Here is a 23,479-nt window from a genome sequence, read left to right as displayed (position 1 = left end):
GACTACGCTAGTCAACTTAGTACCGTACTGTAAAATTTACTGGACCAATACTTTTAATAAACAAGATTAAATTAATATTTTCAGTACCTGACTTATAACCAAAAAGGCCAAAGAAAATAAATACATCCCAGTAATTTAAAATACGTACCTAATTTACGTAATCATTTTCTACAGCATTTGTCTTGTGTTAACTTGATCACGTTAGTTTTGCCGAAATACGAGTGTTCTCGTACATGCGCGTTAGTTTAACGTATGGGGTACGTAATCTTTGGTGATTTTACAACACTTCTCGTACACGCACTATAGTTAAAGGTATAATATACAATACCTTTGGCATTTGTACGATAGTTTATATTACGTAGTACGAGAAATGCATACAAAATTCTCTAAAGTAAACAAAAAACAAAGCGCGCCTATATGAAAAAATGCTACACGAGTTATGCTACAATTAATAATTTTTTTTTATTTTGTCTGCGCTTGAAACTGTTGAGGCGACGATTATGCGATAAAAGTCGGAATATTACAAGTAATGGAATTTTGTTGTGTTGTTTTGTGAATGGTCTCAAATGGGGGTTAGAAAATTATAAAAACGTATTTTTTTTTTTAAACGAACGTTCGGTTTTTCGAAAATATTTTAAGAGGTTTTGAACCGAACCGAACGTAAGGGTTCGGTTCGGTTCGAAATTTTCGAACTTCGGCCAGCACTACAATTTTCAATTACTACCTAAAACTCTTAAAAACCCACTTTGAATCCCACCTCGAATCCTACCTCGGATCCTACGAATCCTCGAATCCATAGGATTCGGTATATTCGACGAATCCAAGATTCGAAAATCCCATCCCTAATTTTAAACGTATTTCAGCTTGAAGTTTTTTGTTCAGTGACTTTAAAAAATGACCATTTGTATATATTTCTCATTTGTTTGTGCTTGGAGTATGGACATGTCACAGTGTTTTTCTTTTTTGTTTGTTTGTTGGTTGGATGCGGACGAAACTTTCTCCTAGCTTGTGTGTTTAACAAAGGACGGTAAAAATTAAGATGGCTACCTATACACTAGTTGGTGCTGGGCGCTGCTAGAATTCACCGATTTTTTTTTTCCGGTGAATTCTTTAACTTCCCGTATTCACGGAACATCGTTTGAGAATCACCGGTTTAATCAAAGGTTTCGCTGTCTTGCTCTTGTCCCCTGCTGTGTCGGGAGTGTCCCAAGGCCTGTCTGGTCGAGCGAGAGCGCGTTGTCTGCCGGCCAGGGCTGGAGGACAAGGCGTCGGCCTGCGACATGCTGGTGTGCTACGCCCGCGAGCTGAAGGAGGGCTTCGTGGACTACGCCGAGTCCGTGGTGAGGCTGATGGTGCCCATGCTCAAGTTCTACTTCCACGACGGCGTGCGCTCCGCGGCCGCCGAGAGCTTGCCGCACCTGCTCGAGTGCGCCAAGATCAAGGGTGGGTGTCCCGTCCGGTCCGCACGGCTGCGCAGTGCCGTGACGGGTCTCTGATCCGCCGTTCTGTGGTTCGACACACTCCGCAATCCGGCACGCTTACATTCAGAACTGGCTGTTGATCTTGGCCGCTGCCTGCATGCATTTTTAGTTTGCTGAGAATTTTTCGTTTCTGCAGTTTTCACTTCAGTAAGTGTTTCCTGTTTTCTAGCAGATTACATATCAAATTCTGCCTTTGGTAGTACCGTTAATATTATACTGACATCAGATGATCCGGCAAAACCGCTAATCTGGCATGGCTGCGACCCTGAATGTGTCGGATTGAAGATTTTTTCACCTTTTCAAGTTCTGACTGCCTGCGATGCCGGAAGATACAAGTGTAGCTCGAATTGCGGGTAGATCAAATTCAAATAATTAAATTAATTCATAAAAAGAGTGCCATGAATCCTAATCAATTCACAAAAGTCAAGAGTAAAATATGAGTTGAAAGAAGGAAAAAAAAAAAAAAAACAGAAATTTGTGTTAGGAAATATTTCTAAACCCATTATATTTTTTTTAATAGTATAAAAAGAGCATACATGTTTAGGATTCCTAAGAGCATTGTAGCTGGTGGCACATACAATACTATATCCTCTGGAAGCTTTTGTAGAGGTAAAGAATTCACTTCTTGTTAAAAACAGGTGCTAGTTAGTGAAGTTCTGAATTTACTTTTCTCAATTATAAAATCTTTGGAATTCTTAAAGTTTTACTTTTATATAGTTGATGGGCCCATCCCTATATTTAATAAATATACACATAGTTGTCTTCAAAAAAAAGGAGGCTGTGAGAATTTGTTCAAGCTTTTTGTGTTATCCCTGTGCAGGTCCGGAGTACGTGAAGGGCATGTGGGACTACATTTACCCAGAGCTTCTGAAAGCCATCGACACGGAACCAGAGAACGAGGTGCTGGCGGATGACATGTCCTCTTTGGCCAAGGTTAGTCTCCCCCCACCTCCACCTTCAATTCCCATACCTGCAGTTGACTTACTTCCAGCTGGGCGGAGTCATGATGGCACCATCGGTGCGTACCTATGCATAGGGGCCGGAAAAATTCGCAATTTGCGATAGATGCGATTTTTTTGCGAATTTTGAGGTTAGATGCGATTTTTTACTAATTGTTGTTATAAATGCTATATTTGCGAAATCGCGGTAAAATTGCCATTATCGGGCGAAAAACCACTATAGAATGCAACAAAATGGCTTGAACACACATTCCTCAAAGTATTTTTTTTGAAAATAGCCACCATAACACAATTACCGTAAACAATAGCTTCTGACAAGGCTTGTTGAAGGAATAAAATCCGAATCCTAACCTTTATTTATAAAACATTCCTTAACCAAATATCACGCATGATAGTATAGAATAAGTAATTTTGTAAATTTATTCTTTACGATTTACTCAAGATACCGTTGAATGTTGTTTAGAAAAGAATGTTCACACTACTTATCGACGCAGTTATTTTGTTTTGTTAGATCACATCACGTTCGCCTACGTTCGCCATTGCATCGTGTGTTGCCTGTTCATGAAGAGTATCTAACCTAACAAAACAAAATTTCCCGGGAAGCGCATCACGGAAACCAACAACCTAGAAAATATCTAGGTCGTTGACGGGATCGTAGTGAACTTGCAAAGATAAAAATGAAAATATTTTAAATGCTGAAAACTACTACAAATATTTTAGTACGCGGTTTTTTACATTTGTTGATAATCACTTTAGTCTTCAAATTTTTTTTCTGATCAATATTTTACATAGGGACAAATCATACATTTTGTGGTGCACATTTAGCGTACTGAAGTTGGTCAACTCGAATCGTCAGTTTGTTTCCATCTGAAATTACTAGTGGTCAAACGTTTGTTTACAAATACCGTTTAATGATTTTGGTTTGTGTTAAAATTCGTCATAATGGGTATAAACACTATTACAACTTCTTGTATTGTTATGTAACTTTAATATCTTATGCAAATTTCTCAAAAATAGATGCTAATTTCTGGAAAATAGATGCTAATTTTCAACATCATAAATGCTAATTATGTAATAAATAGATGCTAATTTTTCCAGGCCCTACCTATGCATTATTGGAACAAAATTATTAAGGATGTACGAATCCTTGATTTTCACTTCGGTTCGAATCCGATTCGAATCCCTGGCAATAATTGATATATGAATCCGATTCCGAATACTAAGCACAGAATAATTAAAAATAACTGATTAATTTAAAAATAATGTGTGTTCTCTTTTTTCTAACTGTAACTCCTGGCAATTATTTATTACACTGAGATTGAAATGTTTAATTATGTAAACTTAATTAATAATAAACACTTTAAAATATGAAAATCAAAACATATTCGATTCTCCAACTCAATCATAATAAACTGAACGCCACAGGGAAATTTCAGTTTTATAAATGTTTCAGTAAACGAAACCATTTTTTCTCCAATAAATAGCCAAGATTTTTTTTCTTGTAGGTATGTAATTGTTTTTAGTTTATAGTTTGCTATACGACGTAATTTGTAATTATAGTTTAAGCTCTCTAAATCTCGAAATTCTTTTAATGTCATTGTGTTAATTATTTAATTTACATCCTTTCTTTGATTCATCATATTATAAATACTTCTGTAATAGTAGCCTAATTTTATTTTTCACTGCTAGTATTTTTGAGCCAAATTAAATTAATTTATAACTTTCTGAATATTCGTTAATACTGTTCGAATCCATGTACATACAACGATTCCGGGTTCGGGTAATTGTGGATTTGAACCGTACCCAAAAATATCGGGTACTCGCACATCCCTAAAAATTATCCTTCTTCTGAAGTACACAATTGCCTCGGAGCTGGCTGCATATTGGAGAAAGGTGGAACTATTACAGTAAATATCAGTTGATGGCCATGCATGCATTACTGCATGGACACTTTTTGTCCACTGATGTTCTGCACAATGTATGCAAAATGTCCAAAAAAAAGTTGTGCAAAGTGTACTGATTGAATTGTGGAAACAGAGTTAAAAGATTGTATTATGTAGCAGTGACTATTTAGCTTCAGAAATTATTTAGCCATTGTTTCCGCAATGGTTTAGTTGTAGCAATGTGCCAATGCTGGGGTAGAAAGCGACCTAAACTACACGACAGCATGTCATCTCTGGGCAGGTCCTTAAACATGACTTACAAGATCTGATTTCAAGATCAGGTTATGAGAGAATGTTTTAATGCATCAGGTCGAAGAGCTACTTTTCTTGACACATGTCCAGCTGAACTGGACAAAATATAGGGTGTGATCATGTTTTTTTTTTAATGTGTAGGTGGTTGGCCACAGAAGGAAGACTCTGTTACTCATGTTAAAGGAGTCCAGGGTTCAAATTCTTGTTCGGCATTCCTAATTTTGGTTTTCCGTGGTTTGCCGAGGTCACTCCAACAGGCAAATAATGTGATAGTTCCTTTTTATTAGGGATGAGATTTCATGGTGAATTGCAATAAAACCTAAATAAAACCGTAAAGCATGTCAATGCACCATTACACTGAAATGAAAGTTAATACGCCATAAAGCACCAAAATTTGCCAAATATCGATTAAAAAGCGTAATTAATGAAAACTCAACTCTGATTACAAAAACGTTTTCTTTTATTAGATTAAATTATTTAGCGTACAGTTAGTACCAAAAGGTGTGCATTAACTAGATTGGGAAAATTTTGGCTTTTTTTTTTTTTTTTTTTTTTTGTTGTTGTTGTTGTTGTAATATATATGTATTGCAACTGTTACTAGTAACTAATTTATAAGTTATGACATTGGAACGTTTAACAACGCACATGTACTTGCTGATTTATTTTCATTGTTCCCCGTAGTTGAGACATGCTTATTAGAAATTATTAAATATTTTTAAAGTGCATCATGTATCGGTTGAATTGAAGCGGTTTTGGTGAAGTAAGTTTCATTGAACAATTAAATGTTAAATTTATTGAAAATATTTGCTAGCTTTATGAATGAACAAGAGTTCACATAAAAAATAAAAGCAAGAACACTGATTTTTTTTTTTTTTATTTTTTTTAATGAAATTGGTCTAAAAATAAAACCATGTATTCTTGTCTGTACTTACTATAGGTAGGGACACCTGTATTTCGTGTCAAGGTATTTCACAAAATACTGTATCTTTTCCTCCTGTGGTTTATTGGCCAAGGTCGGTGAGATGTGTCGTCCCGCTCTTGACGGGGCCAATAATGTGGTCACCGTACTGCTGCACCCTCACAATTTGCCACGACTCTTAGGAAAAGCTACAGTGTTTTGTGAAATACCTTGACACGAAATGAAATCGCGAAATACAGGTGTCCCTACCTATGGGATGTATGACGTTGATAAACTCCGACACTGTCTGACCGATCGCTAGGGGCATGCAGATTTCGCGAAAAGATTTCGGGAGTTAGATGGAAGTTAAAACACTGTGGCATCGTCTTGTGTTTCACGATCGGTAGTTTCCCTCGGGTACGAATCAATTGCAACAACACCGATCGCAGTGATTCGGCGCGAGAGCAAACGCGTCCTGAGTGGCCCTGGTCAAACAAGGCGAACGACTTCTCTCGCCAGACGGCCGCCAATCACAAGGAAGGAACCGCTGGTGCGGGTATTACCTTGTTGCAGTCTAATGAGTGTTCGGATCTTTTCGCGAATAATGCCTGCCCCCTACCGATCGCCATGAAAGTTGGCCTGCTACAGGCCATGGTGGTTTAGTTCGGAGGGGCTGAGGGGCTGGGTCTGGCGCAGTGCATCGAGACGCTGGGGGCGGGCTGCCTGCCCGACGCGGCCATGGCGGAGGTGGTGACGCTGGTGGACAAGCTGATGACGGACCACTTCGCCAAGGCGGCGGCGCGCCAGGAGAAGCGCAAGGACGAGGACTACGACGAGGTGGTGGAGGAGCAGCTGGAGGACGAGGACGGCGAGGCTGTGTTCGTGCTGAGCAAGGTGGCGGACGTGGTGCACGCGCTCTTCACCGCCTACAGGGCCGACTTCTTCCCCTTCTTCGACCGCGTCCTGCCGCACTTCGTCAAGTGCCTGGTGGGTGCTGCTGCTCTCCTCCTCCTCCTCCTCTCTCGTCCCCCGCCGGCCCGGCCGCGCGTCTGTTTGTATGTGAGCCCAGAAGCAACGAATATATATAGCATGTGTGTCTGTTAATATGTGAGCCCAGAAGCAACAAATATTTACAGCGTGTCCACAGAGGGGAGGTCAGGGAAAAATAATTGACATCCTGGAAAAGTCATGGGAATTCCCCTATTTGAGGAAAAGTTTCCATGCTCCTCTAAACTGCTACCACCCCACCCAGGCCAAAAGGATATGTTTCAGATAGTATTTTGGTTCATAGTTGTACACATTAAATACTGTACGCAAGATTTTGTTTTGATATTAATAGAGACCGGATAAGTTTCGCGGGTTCATCTCGTGATATGCTAAAATTCAAATAATTATGCCGTTGTGCTGCTTCTGCTATTTGTTCCACTGTTAACATGTAGGACTCTTGGCCAGTCACAGACCATCGATCGATGAAGTATCCAATCACAAGTTGCCCCACCTGAGACGCCTCGAAATTCAGCACCCAATGAACAGGCGCCGTTTGTCCAAGTAAGCAGAGGATTACTGCAAGTTCTTCAGCCATGTTATTATCAAAACTAACAACTGGTGGGCCAGTAATTTCTCTGATGAACCATGTTAAATCTGTTGTATTAAGTATTAGTATTTTCTCAATTTACATTGCTAAATGTCATAAAAAAAAAACACTTGAATGACCCTAAAAATATCCAGAAAATGCTTAATTTTTCCTATGCAACATGAAAATACCTTACAAATCCCCATATATATCCTGTATCTATCTTGCACAGCACTACTTATTAATTTTAAATAAATCAGAAAGTTCCTGTATTATATTTTTAAACAACTGTTCACAAAATCAATTTTAAAGTGTAACCTCATCAGAATAATAAATAAAGTGTTAATAAACAGTAATCAAAGCCAAGAGATAACAGTGGCAAACAGAGAGGGTAGTGTCCAAAAAAAAGCGATAACACAATGGTTGGCTGCCAGATGGTGTGTAGACATGCTGGCGCCACGGAACTGCTATCTTTGGGTAGGAAGGAGTAAAAAGGTTCACCAAGGAGTGGGTATGCACTGCGTCACGTGCAGTACAGTCTCGCCAAGAGAAACGCTACGCAAAGGGGTTGTAATTTAGAGGTAGTCACTCATTACGAGGTTTAATTGTAGTTTGGTTACTTAAAAATTATTGTGACGGTGCAAACTGTTAATTTTAATGTATTTGTTATCTTGTGAGGTAGACTAATTATATAGGAAGGGGAAAGATTTGAAATGGAACGTTGGGGGGGGGGGGGGGGGGGGTTAAGGAAACTGTTTAGACTGGAGGGAAGTTCGTCTGGTGGCAATATAACTTTAAGAATCTTACTTTATTTTGCGTGAATGAAGGAGTTATTTTTGTTGGTGGCAGGCCCCGGAAATGCCCTGGTCGGACCACCAGTGGGGGTTGTGCATTTTTGACGACACGATCGAGTACGGGGGCCCGGCGTGCGTCAAGTACCAGCAGTACTTCGTGGGGCCCCTCATGACGTACACCGCGGACAGCCTGTCCCAGGTGCGGCAGGCGGCGGTGTACGGCTGGGGCGTCCTGGCACAGTTCGGGGGCGAGTCGTTCGCAGGTGAGTGTCGAGCGCGCGGCTCTTCTGTCAGTTGCTTGCTTCAAATTAAATATGAATACAAATGGAATTTTAATAAAATACGTAGGGAAAAGAAAAGGTAAGTATGTAGAGTAATGGCAATTATACAAATACTGAAATTAAAGTTACGTTAAGTCAGCTTAAATATTTTACATGAAATGTTTGTTAAAATATTTTGTTCGTATAAGTTTGGCTCTGCGTACTGTTTACCATTGGGCTATCAGTTTTTTTTTTTTTTTTCCCCCCTTTTCTTTTTCCTCGCCCATTGGTGGTACGCTGAAAATCTTGAACAAGCATTCCGAACCAAAATAACATTTTGTGGAATTACACGCGTGACTGTTAGTTATACCTGTAGCTCTAGTGTCTAGCTGAATTACAGTTTTTTTAACTTTGCCGGGCATTTGACAAGTTATAATGTTGACTTGGGCTCGCCTGGTGTTCCAGAGACGTGTGCCCAAGCCGTCCCTCTGCTGGTGAAGGTCATCACGGACCCGGAGTCGCGGGCGGACGAGAACATAAACCCCACGGAGAACGCCATCTCCGCCATCACCAAGATACTCAAGTACAACAACTCGCGGGTGAACGTGGCCGAGCTGTTGCCACACTGGTGAGTGCCGGCGGGTGGGCGGGACTTGTTCCTCATCTGCCCCGTGCAGTTTGATGATGAGTAGTTCGCCACAAATTTTTGCATTGATTACAGTGCAACATATTTGCATTAGCTGCAATGGAATGAATCGTTCTTGTAACTTCGAAACTTGTAGTTTTGTGGGAAGTGTGTACTACGATGACAACAGTTCTCGATACGCTACATAAAGTCCCGCTACACGTTCAGATGGGTTTTTGTTGTCATTTTATTTAAAGTTTATACATAATTAAATTCTTTTAGTAGTATTTATTTACTAGTAATATGAAGTTAACTAAAAGTGGGATTAAACGCAAAATTGGAATGTGTGTTCCATGTGTAAATTCTCTTTCGGAAGCATTTTAAAACACAACTTCAATTTGTACTTTTTTTTTTTTTTTTCATTTTTATCGACCCATGTAAGTGAGAAAGAATCAGTTTTTTTCAATAACAACCGAGCTTTTTAAGTTTTATAGGTTTAGGCCCTAGTTATCTTAAGAAACCACTACCATTTGTTAATTTAAATCATGATTACTTTTTTATGTAAAAATGTTTACTTCTTAAGAATTAGTTTGTGTGTGTGTGTGTACACATACGCGTACACACATACCCTTGAGAACATCTCAGCAGTGTTTCACTCGTGCAAGCGAGAACCGGCCATGGAGTCGAAGGGGCGAGTACTCACGCGTGGGAGTGTGTGCACGTGTGCGCCCCAGGTTGTCGTGGCTGCCCGTGTGGGAGGACACGGACGAGGCGCCCCACATCTACGGCTACTTGTGCGACCTGATCGAGGCCAACCACCCGCTGGTCCTGGGCGCGAACCACGAGAACCTGCCCCGCATACTGTTCATCATCGCGGAGGCGTTCGCGCAGGACGCCATCAGCCCGGAGCACCCCCAGGCCAAGCGCATGGTGGCCGTCGTGAGGCAGATACAGGTGCGTCTCCCTCGGAGCTGCGCTGTCTTGAAGTGACCACGCCAGTACCGTGTCGGTCCGAAAATAGGCCGACCCCTTCTACAGCACACTCAAAATCAGGGGGGAAAAATATATATTTTAACTAACTAAAATGATTATCAGCATCATTGTTCCGTGACAACGGGAACGAAAACTTCCAACAAAGTTAATCGATAAAATTGAAGCAGCGCCTAGCGCCGACGTGTGCTTAGGCGACCATCTTGAGTAGACTGTCTTTTGTTTTCCTTCGGTGTCTGGAGCACAGCTAAGAGAAAGTCTTCCGCAACGCAGCACACATACCTATATACTTAGATACGTCCAAGCTCAAACAACAACAGATGTCAAGATATACACAATGTAAAGTTACCGAACATTCATATTACCACAGTAACACTTCGACTAAGTTAGTATTTATTGAACTGACAAAATGTGTTATTTCTGTGTTTCCGTTTATTTTCGCATTCTTTTTTAGTGGTGCCAAACATTTTATACGGCAATGGCTACATTTTCTAAATTCATGGAAATTGTGACGTAAAAACAGTTACCGGTACATTTTAATTTTGACTTTAAAAAACCCAAAATGGTTTTATGTAAAACGTGTATGAATCAACCATCCTACTAATATTATAAACGTGAAAGTTTGTAAGTATGTATGTATGGAGGTTTGTTACAGGTATTTACTGAATTTCATTTTAAGTTTTTAATGCGTTGGAAAAAATTACTCAAGATGTAAAAAAAGTTGAAAGTAAACATTATTTTAAGGTTCTAAAATTGTTTCGTAGGATATTTGTTTTAAATTTTTGCAGCATTTGTTGTACCTGGTCTAAAATTTTAAAACTTGTGTGAATTTTGAATTTACGGTAGAACCCTGTTATAATGTTCCTGCATATAATGTTTTCCTGCTTATAATGTCATATTTTTAAAGTTCCAATATTCCTCCCATAAGGGCAATGTATTTATTTCCTGCATATAACGTTCATAAATAGTGTAATTTCGTGCTTATAATGTTTGCTTTCTAACATTCAATAAATGGGGAAAAAATGTTTTAAAACCAAATTATTCCAACACTTATGATAAAAAGTTTCCTTTATGTATGTTTATGTTTACAATCACTGCCATACAATACATGAAGTTTGTTAAAATACAATTTTATGCAATATACATATACTGAAGGTACACAATGTTCATAGTTACGTGTCAGTTGGCACTCTTAGTCAACTCCTCTTAATTGCCATTCCAGTGGGTATTCAGATGCATGTACATAGTCCTACGATATTTAAGTTGCCAACCATTGAGCGAGGGCATAACTAAAAGTGTTTTCTATTGCTTACAAATAATTTTTTTTTTTTTTTTCATTCATACGTAGGAGATTTCCTGCTTATAACGTTTTCCTGCTTATAATGTTTTTTTCTTGTGCTCCCTTGAAAAGCATTATAACAGGGTTCTACTGTAGATCCTGTAAAACCTGTTCCAATCCCAATTTTAATTTTAATTTTTTTTATCACAAGTTGTAGAAAGTACTTTTAACCAGTATTTTTAAGTATTCTAAGGCCACTCTTTAAAAATTTTTATATATATTTCGAACTGCGATTTTTGCTTCCGAGAAGCCGCTGATGCCTGCCCGTGATCTGTCCACAGGGCAGCGGAGAAGTGTTCCAGATGTGTGTGGGCCAGCTGACGACAGAACAGCAGCAGGCCCTGCAAGAAGTCCTCAGCTCCAGCCAGTGATAAACCTGCTTGCGCTCGCTTCTATTGATCTTCTAGAGAAATGTTGTCTCTTCGTCGCATCCGATTGCACCGTGTGCAGACAAGTCCCAACATGCATGAACAAACGCCATGCAGAGAGTTGCTTGGTCGCGAATCATTTGTTTTAGAGTGGGTGGCCACTTTCGGTCCTGTGTTCATGCACGCGCGAGGGAGGAAGCCAATTTTTTTGGGCAAACCGGATAATTTTTTTTTTTTTTTGCAGAAATTTGGATATTCCCTGGTGGGAGCTTTGTGTATTTATTGACTTTTTCTCATTTGCTTGCTACTATTTTCCTTGTAATTGTGTAATCTGTGATAGGAGTGTGTTTTTTACATTATATAATTTGACTGCACTAGTTTTCCAATGCAATTCAAGGCCTGTAGGCATCTTAGTTAAAGTGAATTTTTCAATAAAATTATTATGTATTTAATGTCTAATTTTCTGAATTAATGTATTTTTTGAAACACAAACCGTTCTGACTGGAAAAAGAACATAATTGTACAGTACAATTTTTTTGTAATGATTTCCTCTGATTTGACGACCTGTATTTTAAGACGAAAAATATGATGTGATGCCATCTTGGTTTTGTGTACGTACGCTATGAAATCTAATGGTCATAAGCACACAAACTTGTGTGCATCATTTTGTTTCATTAGCAACGGACTGACTGAAATACAGATATATATTTACTATTCATTTAACCCTTTTTTTCTTCTTATTCCTCCTCCCTTAATATTATTTTAATTTAAGAGATGCAGGGGGAACAGGGTTGTCTTTGTGTGGAGACGGTATCGCACATAAGCGTAGATCGTGGCGGATTGCTGTTGTGCAAGCAAATTTATAAATACAGCTTTATGTAGAAAAACTAGGGTTTTTTCTGTTTCTGTGGTGAGTAAAATCAAAAGTCTATAAAGTGGAGTCCTGCCAATAATAACTGGGGCAGAAATGTTTTCGATTACCGTATTTTGGAATTAGCCCTAATAATTGCGGTAATGCAACAACATGTAAAATATTTCTCTATATGTAATAAGTTATCACATAACACAGCCTATAACTAGAGCCAAGATTATATGGTTTTATGCGAAATTGCGAATTTTCACGCGAAATTCATCCCAAACCGCGAAAAATGCGAAATGTTTTCTAACCACAAATAAACACCTCAATATTGATTTAAATCGTTAACTACCGACTATTGGTTGATTGACAAAAATTCCGTATCTGTTTGTAGAAGAAATGGTCGTCATCCAACTGCAGTGTGGTGGTTATTTAATACGTTAATTATTCATCTTAAAAAATTACAATATATCACAAAAATTGACGATTTCACGAACAAAAAAAAGATCGTTATCGGAGTTAGGTTAGGGTTTTTAAAACTCATCTAGCCACTAGAGATCACGCAATATTAACAACTGACGATCGTAAACTAAAATTAATAAGTTAACAAACACAACAACGTGAAAAATCTCAGCGCCTTGTTTGCTGTATCCTTTGAAAAATACACGTGAACAAAAACTGCATTCATTAAATAAATACGTATGAAAATAAAATGAAAGCGAATATTGATATTTAATGATCACTTGATATTTAATGAAATTTCACTGTAACGCAATTTTGTGTGCTTGTTGAATAAGCAGTTTACCGTCAAGCCTTCATTTTCATTTCACACTTCACAGGCGAGAGAGCCAAAATCGTAACATAATCGAAGTTTTCAGATCGCTAATGAAAAAGCACAATATTGCAAGGATTTATTTATTTTACGATCATTAAATATTTTAAATAACGCTTACCTACCCAACCCTTCCGGAAAATAAATAAAAACATTTATTTCACTGACCTGACATAACCTAACCTTTTACTTCGTGTATAAGGCTCTCTCGCCTGTAAAAAGTAGGCTTCCCGCGGTTTATTTTTTCGCTACAACTTCAGTAAAAACTAGTTTTTGGTACCTCCGGGCTTTGTTTACAAATGACGTGCATAAATGAAAGCTAAATTTCTTAATCATGCCGAAAAATAAAGCTACTGCGGCATCACGTGCTGACGAGTTTAAGAATGAGGGATTATATGTCAGTGACGGAAAAATACTTTTCTGTAAATATTGTAATTGCCGTTTGGAGCATGAACGTAAGGACACGGTAAACAAGCACATAATTAGCGACAAACATGTAAAAGCTAAACGATCCCCATGCACTTTGAAACGACAGCTTTCTATCCCAGAAGCAGGAGTGGCGCAAATATGCGCAAAAAAACAAAAGGAAGATTTTGTTCTCGAAACTGTTGAAGCCTTTGTAGCTGCAGGTATTCCTCTTGAGAAACTTGACAACAGCAAGTTGACTGCATGGATGCAGAAGCATGTAAGTGGTGCTGGTGATCTTCCAACAGCGGATTGGATGAGGAAAAAGTACATTCCCCTACTTAGAGAGAAAAAAGAAGTGGAAATCAAGCAGCAGCTCTTGGGGCAAGATGTGGTCATACTCGCAGATGAAACCACTGACAAGAGTAATAATTGTGTTTTCAACATCTTGTTTAAAATTCTGAAACCAGGTGCTGAACAAGATGTTATCTTAGGGGCTTCTTGTGTCCTTGATGCAGCAAATGCTGTTTGTTGTTCTCGGGCAGTGATTGATGTATGCTCCAAATATGAAGTCAAGGAAGAAAACATAATTGCGTATGTTACAGATAGTGCCAGGTACATGACAAAATCTGCTGGCACCCTTGAAGGTGTATTTGGTGACCACATGTACCACATACAATGTTGGGCCCATAAAGTAAACATTGTTGGGCAGATCTGGCAAAACAACTTGGAAGAACTGAACCTCTTCGTTTGTAAGGTAAAGATGGCCTTTCTTAACACCAGAAAGAGGAGGCATGCATACCTTCAATTTCTTCTCCAGAAACATGGAGAAAACAAGGCTCTCGTCAAGTTATTCCCCATGCCAGTTGTTACACGTTGGAACACATGGTTTGAATCTGTATCATACCTCGCACTCCATCTGCACGACATTGTGGAATTCTTTGAGCAGCTTAGCGAAGATAACTCTGGTGTTAAATATATCAAGAGACTCCAGAAGGAAGAGTTACAATGTCTTGAGGCCACTCTTACATTTGTGGCTCAAAACTGTAACACCTTTGTAGAGCTAATTAATTTTCTTGAAGGAACAAAGTATCCTACTGCTCATCAGTTGTGCACAAAATTGAGTAAACTGCAAACTACTCTTGATGTCTTGGCTAAGGGAATATTTCCTGAAAATGTTGAAGACATTTTGGCTGAAATGAAAACTGTCAACTCTGCAGCCCTTAAAGAGCAGTTCAAGAACACAGCTAAACTCAGTCTTATAAAACTGATTGATCTGGTGAACACTGATCCATCTCGTCAACTATTTCTGGGAATCAGCGCTCTAATGAATCCTCAAAATGTAGGAAACATTCGTGTGGAGGAAAAAGAATTCCAGAAACATATTGGGAACCTACCTTTCCTTTGCAAGGTGCAGAAGACCTCTGTAGCAACAGGCTACATAACACTCCAAAACCTGGTTTCCCAAGAGCAGAAGAAACCGCATGTGAACTATATAGACATGGTGGACATACTATGTAAAATGAAAGCGGATTATCCTGAATTTGCAGCTGCTGCTTTAAAGTTAATATGGATACCTGCAACGAATGTGGACTCAGAAAGATCTTTTTCTAAGTATTCTGTAGTTGTAAGTGACAGAAGAAGATCTCTAAAACCAGAGAATGCTGGACTGCTGACAATGGTGGCTTTTTCTTGAGCTTAATTATATTGCATTTATAGAACAAAAGTTTAACTGTAGTTTATATTTTAATTAATTTAGACTCTCTCCTGAACTCAGGAACAGTACTTACCTGCATAAGAATACTGAATATTTTAGTTGTTAATTTTTTATGTACTCTCAACATAGTATTGTTTAATATGCATATTTTAAGTCTCTAACCACGAATTATTTAAGCATTTGATCAAGGCAGCTCTGCTAGGTGTGTACATGTTATTACATGTGTTTTAATTTTTTATGACGATAAAGACGAAATCCACAATTCTTAATGACGAAAAGTCCTTTTTCATAACACCATAAAATCTTGGCTCTACCTATAACACTTTAAAAAACGTGAAATCAGTAAAAAAATTTGTTTCATCCTAAACTCACTTGGATTAGCCTGATTTTTGGATTAATAAGATTCCACTGTACTAACAAAAATTTTAAGTACAGATGGACAAGTACGAGTCTGCAAATTTTTGGTTCGAGTCAAGCTCATTAATTACTCAGTCGAGTTGAATCCGTAAAAGTTGAGCAGATCTCGAGTATATGCAGAAAGTTTAGAGCAATATTTTACGTATGTTTTTGGTATTTTATGTTTATGTATCATTAGCATTATATTAATGTTCATATGTTCCTTCAATGAGTGAGTCATTTGTATCAAGTGAATAAGTAACATATAAAAGTAAATCATTACTGTTTATGATTTCTTTTAAGGTTAAGTAGTTTATTCCCTTGAAATTCTGGAAAACACTGTAGATGTGGAAGCCTTTGAAGTCAAGGAAAATTGTGTGGTAAAGTGAATTAAATATCAGAAAATAAGACTTGTTTTACTCATTTTAAATGATTAACCATACTATTTCCATAGGTGGTAATTCTGGAGAGCATCTGTTTTTAGAATTTTTTTTTTTTTTTTTTTAAATTTCTAATTGTTTTCAATGAGAGTGTTGTGATACATCAATTAGATTACCAATAGTTTACCTTTTTAAAGAGTGGTTTGGTTAGGTTAGTTATATTACAAATTGTTTGAATGGATAATTGGGTTAGGTTAACTAGTTAAAAAATATTTTAAAATTGTTTGAATTGTCTGTAAAATTATTTGAATGGTCAGGTATATAAAAAAATACTATAAAATAGTAACAGAGAAGGTTAAAATTGCTACCTTTTCACAGTAGTCGTAATTTAGCTGTCCCAACTTAACCAACTGTTCTCATAATTTGATGCTATTTTTCATGTAACTAACCTAACTACTCGTTAGAACAGTGAACTACTGGTTAACTTCAAGTATCACAATGCACTTTTAGAGAAGTACACGGAAATATGTATGTCTGGAAGGATTGAAAAATTAGTTTGAATTTTTAAAGGGCTCTCAGAAAGTATCTCCCTAGACTTCATTGCCCTCTCAATAAAGTTTGTTTAAAAAACCAGTCTGGTTTTACAACAGCACTTAATACCATAATCTAGCAACACATACAATTTTTAGAATTTTTAAATAGGTAGTTTTCTGCAAAAAAATATAATTTCCTTCAGGTACTTTTTAATGTCATTAAATGGCTGTACCAATATCATGCCCATAAACTATAACCTTACCAAATTTTAATTTTAAACAAACATAAAATTAGCCGTATTAGTTTCCTTTTCTTCTGCCATTTTCTGTTGGAAACAAATGTCCTGACTTTAAAAATGGCAATACTTAGGCATTTTTTAATGACACATCAAGAAGTTTTTAGAAATGGGATTACGTAACTATGAAATATGTAATAAATTTGGTTGGAAAAAAATCCACCATCCCGTTTTATTAGATAGTTAATATGGTGTTTTTTTTTATTGTGGAGCCTGCACAACACTAATCCCGCACGGTTGAAACACCTCGGTAAGTTACACAGACCGGACAGTCCGTGACTTATCTCCCTGCAGGAGGCTGCTCTTCCCGAGAGAGGCTGGCGCAGGGTAACGACATCAAGCAGCACTGCTGCCGCGAGACGTCTCCAATGTCTCCACACTCCCTTCAGAAACAGACCGGCATCTCAGATGTGTATTGCCATCACCTGCGGTTTGGGTACCAAAACTCGGGGTGGTCCTAGTTCTTTTACTTATGCTGGATTACTGAAACTGCCCAGGAGGTTTCCAGGCTGGCTCGAAGTCTAACCGAAATGATACAGTCGTGGGTCGATAGCCCCAGAGCTTCATAGGTAGCACAGTCCCTAGCCAGAAAATTGTGACTATTCATAACTATTTTTAGGGAGCAACTGCATATGACATGACAACGATAACACAGATAAAGACATTAGGGATCCTAAGCCTACTATGTTCGTCTATGCTGTCGTCGTTATCCAGATTATCTGTTTTGTATCATCGTTTGGTTCGTCTGTTTGTCACTAAATTGTCCAAAATTGTTATTTGTCTTAATTTTCTGTTCTTGTTAAAACTGTCTCGTTGCAAGTCCAGTTTGTCTGTGCTGTATATTATTTCAATATTAATTCCTTCCATTCAATTCTGTCTGTGCAAGTTTAACACTTGACATATTCTGATTTCAGCTAGTTTTCTTTGTGTTTGTACATTTATTTTTTCTTCATTCAGGACCGGGTGGAGTATGGAATCCATGGTTTCGCAAAGTCAAACTTCCGCCTGCAACAGGGCTGGCCACATGGACACACTGCGAAGCCCTCACTATGTCATCATCACCCCCACCACCATTACCGTGAATGTAGCCAGCACACGTCATCAGCCCATCAACCATTCTCGCGAACACTATTTCACCTAGGGCCGATTACCACTTAGTCAACCATATGTAATGCATAATCAATTGTTCATGCGGATGCATTTATTTTTGTTCTGCATGGTACGGTGCCACCCATGTCACCACCATGCTTACATGTAACAATTCAGTTTAGGATTATGTTGTGTCAAACCCATGTAGGAAGTGCCATCTGCACGACCAATTCTCCCACTTACCAAATCAATGTGAAACTCCAAGCACACCTGTGGAACATCTGTTTTAAACTAGGGCCAGCAGGTTCTCACATGAATGCTAACCGCTTGTGTCCATTAATGGCGTTAACTCAAGCACGTGCCACCTTGGACTCAGCATACCACACAGACCACATATACAGTAGCGCCAGGTAGAGTGCTCAATAGAAACCATCTTACCTTATGATTCCATATATATTTGCCAGCCATGTGACGACATCACGACCCGAGAAGAATCCAACACTACCTGTGAACTAGCCCGCAAGGTTTGCCGTCGGCCGGGGTCTCGGGTTCGAGTCCCACAGCGAGTCTAAGGGGCTGGTGGTGTTTTATGGTGTGTTTTTCCGGGAGGGCGCCAGGTTAGCTCGTACGTCTAACGAATGGGGTGGGTGGATCGGCCCCAGCGTGCTTCCCTAGACTCGGTGGCTGTATCTTAAGGGTGTTATTAACTGCTAGTAGACAATGATGACACTCCCTGTTCAGCATAAGGTGGCTGGTGCCTAACTACAGATGTAATACAAGCACTGGAACTGAAAACGTGTGGTACATGTATTTATTAACGGACATATTTGGGTACACGATTTGCACGACACTACTCTTGGTTGATAATTTGGACATAATTGATACACGATATTACATGATACTACTCTTGATTAATTATGATTGTCTCTCCCTAAGGCAGTCCGTTAGAGGGAGGAGTTCGTTGGTTGTCCTGGAGTCGGCCAGGTCCGTAAAGTTACTGACCTTAAGACGGCCCTGTGGCCTGTGGCCTTAAGGCAGGAATTACGACGGCCGGGTTAAGCCCTGCACTGTAAAAACCGACACGTGGTCGCATGGGGAATTGACGTTACAAAGGATTTGGTTCATGACTATATTTACCAGAGTGAAGAATCGGTGAGTTACTAAATTGAAGGTTCCCCACGGAACGAACACACGAACGCATCCACCCCGGGCCGCGAGCTGATCTGTACTACCGGAGTAGTCTGTCACGCCGTGGAAGGGGAGGGGGGAACAGTTCCGCTGCGCGCCAAACCACGAGTGAAGAAAAGAAATTACCGTTATTCGGTTTTTAATTGAAAATTTACTTGTTAATTGTACATGACCCTTGTTTGAATATTAATGCTGACATTAAATGTATTATGAAATATTGATTAAAGCTTTAGTTTAAGAAATTGAACAAATATTATTTAAAAAGATGAGTCAACTTAAAGACTACTGACTAGTTGATAAAAACCACTGATTATGTATATGTTATGTTTGTGGGTTTGTTCTGGATATTGCTTCAGCACTTTGTTTCTTATTTAAATTAAGGCTCTAGGCCGCGATGATAATTAAGGGCGTTTATTAAACACTGTGCCCGGAGGGGGCTAACACTCATGCTCTACGACACACATTTCTTATCATGTGTTAATTTAAGGGGATGGCTTGATGAGCTTACTCCTTGAATTATTATCGGTTGTTTGCATCAGGTGCAGTTCCGTGATAAAATTTATACACGGGAAGTACTTGCGTATCTACTCCGCGTTTGACCCGGGTGAGTTTGCGATACTGGCGGGTCGAGGTCGGGCTTAATGGCCTCCGCTCCGGTCGGTACGACGTCAGGTTATTAACTTAGGTTAGTTGGTGCCCTCGACGACCACCCGTCATAACTTAAACGACAGCACGACAGGACGACAATTGTATTAATGTATCACATTTTATGGTAGTAAGTTTAGGATATATAAAATGTAAATATTACAATGAAATATTAATAAATAAAATGTTGCACAACCTTATGGTACAAACATAATGTATGATTAAATAAACAAATGAATATCCCAATCTTAGTTGTATTAAAATATTGTTTGCAACCTATTCTTCAAAGTATATTATCAGTTTTTGAGAGGATTCTAATAATTCACAATTTCCCACTTCTTTTGTATTATATATCTTACTTTCCCAAGTAAATTTTCCAGCGCCAGCAATACATTAATTGCTGGTACTCTTGTAAGCCTTGAGCGATGTAAGCGAGGTTGAGAGTGAATCAACTATACTGACGTTATTTTTTATTTATTTTTTTCAATTTGGGGACCCTCCAGGGGTCCTCTGCAAAAAAAAACAAAAAGAATTACATAATAAGATACAAAATACACACATTACAATTTACAAGGTTACAAAGATACACTTCTGGGGAAAAGTCCCCTCCAACTTCAGGGTTCTAGGGGGCTGGTGCTGTGTGAGTGGTTACTGCAGTCAGGGTGTGGAGATGAAGATTCAAGTGATTGTGGGGTTGTGCCATTTTGGTGGAGGCACAACCAATGAGTTGGTGGCTAGGTCTGGGCATTAGTGGTGATCAAGGTGGTGCTGAGGTGACACCCTGCTCTCATTTCTCCTGCAGTGTTACTCATCGATGTGCTGTAATTCTGTGTATTCTGCTGGCCCCTCCAGCGTCGACAGCGGCATCTTCGTATGAGGAATTTTTGTTTGTGTGGTGGTGGCCTGTCGTGAAGAGGGGACATTGGGGTTGGGCTGCATTTGGGGGTGGTTCAGCGATTTGTTGAATGATGGGATGAGGCTGGTGGAGCATTTGCAGAGGAATTTGTCGATGGAATCATGGATGTGGGTAGGTCCTGTTTGGTTGAAAAGGTTTTGTCGAAGGGTAGCGCATGGGAGACAAAGAAGTAGTCGAATACCTTGGAAGTAGGTGCTGTTGATGTGTCGAAGGTTCTAAAGTGAGGAGTGAGCCCATGTTTGTGGCAGTTAGGCTTTGGATAAGTTGAGCATGAGGGATGGAGTCAAAAGCATGGGCTAGTTCTAGGAGCACAATGCATGTATGCTGTCTTCAGGATCCCCACACTAGCAATGGTGGAGAAGTGGAGTGATGGAGGCGGAAACCAAACTGGTGGTTTGGGAGGAGGTTGTGAGCATTGATGATGGGAAGTAGGTGTTGGATAATGGACTTCTCTGCTATTTTGGACAGTATGGGGTGATATTAGGAGTGGAGAGTTTGGGGATGCGGCAGATGATGGCAGTATTCCTGAATGAGGGGAAGTGGTAGTGGAGGAAAATGGCATTGACGATTTTTGTGAGAAAGACATTGACTTTATGGGGCAAATGGTACAGGAGTTGTGTCTGCATGGAGTCTGAACCAGCTGCGGCACTGAGGCGAAAGTGGGAGATGATAGTTTGGAGTTCCTTGGGTGTGACCATAGGGAAGGGGTCTTCCAGGTCTCTGGGAGAATGGGGAGTGTGGTATGACACGAGATGGAAGGAGGGGGCTCGTCATCCGAAGAATCAGAGGACAAGAAGGTGTTTGTGATTGAGGCGAAGGTGGTTTGGAAGTAGGCAGCCACTGCTTCGGATCTCTCCTCGGCAGTTTCTGCCACTCCTGTTGGAGTTGTGATGGGCGAGATTGTGGTGTGGATGGTTTTCAAGTGTTGTAGGTATGCCCAGAGGGAACCTGTGGGTTTGGAGAGGGATGTGAGATGCTGTATTTCTTGCTGGGGTTTCTAGTCTGCTGTTAACCAGGGGCACCAGCCTTGCAGCAGGAGTTATATTCTCCTGCTGAATGGAGACTGGTTGTCCTGCCAGCGAGCATGGAAACGGTTCCACAGGAACAGGGCATCACATAAAGACTTTTTTTTGGGAAGGGGGATAAGTATGTGGGGTGCGGTCAGGGGAATGTGGGAGTGAGCTGCTGTTGATATCGCTTGGGTGAGAGTGGTGGCATGGGTGTCGATGTGAGAGTGGTGGCATGGGTGGGATGTTGAAGGAGATGGTGTGGTCGAGGAAGTCAGAGTAGGTGGTTTTAAGGGCATGCCAGTCAGCCATGGGATTTTGAAATGAAGGAGATTGGCATCTTGGAAGGGTGGTGGGGTGGAGAGAGCCGATAACAGGGATATGGCCTGAGGTGCCAGAGGTGATGGTTCGGTGGTTGTCGATGAGGGTAAAGTGCTGACGACAGTCGTCGTGCCCTCCTAGATGCAGAGGCCGTACCTGTCCGCCAATGTGGGCCTAAGGGAGGTATGTTTCCCATAGTGCACCGACTGTGAAGTGCTACGAGCAGGGACGCACCCGCGTGCGCCCTGGTATGTCAGCGGATATCAGGATGTTGTAAATAGTTATGTTTTGTATGCACATTTTTATATAACCACGAGCCTCCAAAATTACATATACGTGTGACGTAACAGAACTCTCACGTCTGGTATAGTGTATGTAAATGTTGTGTAAATACTTCGTTTGTTTTTAATCTGTAACTTATTAAATAATTCATTTGTGTTTGCATTTCATTAATTAATTACTTTTCATGTCGTAATAATTCTTTAATTCATTCAAGTGCTATGTTAGTCATGTAATCGCAGCCTGGCGCACCGCGAGGCGGACCTCTCCCACGCCGGCCAATTTCCCTCCCCTACTCTGCGGCCCACGGGCCTCAGCTCGCCGGCGGGCGGAGGAGGGCAGTGGCGAACCAGACACGAAAACGAGCAGACGCGCGCTCGCTCCGCTCCGCTCGGGAGACGTGGATCTTAGCTCCGAGTTCGCAGTCAGTGTAAGCATCACGGGACTGCCTTAACAGTCGAGCTGCTATAGATCAGCATTCGTTGTACCGCTGGACTTTTCTCAGGCATTATGTATCGTTTCGGGACCATAGTTGCATACGTCTCAGGTCGTGTTTGTGCCTCTTTGAACCGCCGAACACTCTCAGTCAGTACGTGTAGTTATTAGACCTTTTTCCGCTTACGTGACGGGTCACATACGTGCTGTGTAGCACTGCTGAATTTTCGCAACCGGTACGATTCGCTACGGGGTTGCATTCTCTGTCACATCGGGTCGCTTTTTGTGGCCAAGAGTTATTTCCGGGAGTCCGGGTTGCGGCGGGGAGGACGCTCGTTCCGCGATGTGCCGGCCAGGCTGCGGCAGGATTCTTTACTGAATAATAGGGGCTCGTGAAAATGGACACCATCGTATTATCCTTGTTACCATCTACCATTCCACCTACCTACGTAACGTTCCCTCCAGGTCCCGTATTTTCCGGTCCCGGCCACGTTGGCCTGAACTCACTTCCTCACCGACGAGAGCTACATGGGCAAATCAGGACAGTTCACCACAGGAAATTAGGGACCTTAAGTCGAGGGACGACAGTGCGAGGAGACATCAAAGTTTATGATGCTGGGGTAATGGTATTGCTGGGTTGTGGGTAGTTTTTTTTCATCACCAAATACAAGTACAGTACAAAAGATCCGAAAACAGCTAGTG

General features: G+C 40.3%; 1 protein-coding gene across 1 annotated transcript in view; it reads left to right on the top strand.

Moving 5' to 3' along the window:
* LOC134531998 (importin-5) overlaps positions 1–12,200 on the top strand; it is a 57,842-nt gene extending 45,642 nt beyond the window's left edge. Inside the window, exons 14-20 of the mRNA XM_063368118.1 lie at positions 1,252–1,443; positions 2,302–2,414; positions 6,230–6,520; positions 7,956–8,163; positions 8,626–8,788; positions 9,520–9,739; positions 11,396–12,200. Coding sequence (XP_063224188.1) covers positions 1,252–1,443; positions 2,302–2,414; positions 6,230–6,520; positions 7,956–8,163; positions 8,626–8,788; positions 9,520–9,739; positions 11,396–11,485 — 1,277 coding nt within the window. The 3' untranslated portion in view covers positions 11,486–12,200. The remainder of the gene's footprint in view (positions 1–1,251; positions 1,444–2,301; positions 2,415–6,229; positions 6,521–7,955; positions 8,164–8,625; positions 8,789–9,519; positions 9,740–11,395) is intronic.
* Positions 12,201–23,479: the final 11,279 nt, after the last annotated feature.

The sequence above is a fragment of the Bacillus rossius genome, chromosome 5 (assembly GCF_032445375.1).
Source record: "Bacillus rossius redtenbacheri isolate Brsri chromosome 5, Brsri_v3, whole genome shotgun sequence".
NCBI lineage: Eukaryota > Metazoa > Arthropoda > Insecta > Phasmatodea > Bacillidae > Bacillus > Bacillus rossius.
Note: the sequence above shows the minus strand (reverse complement) of the source record. Positions and strands in the feature narration are given on the sequence as shown.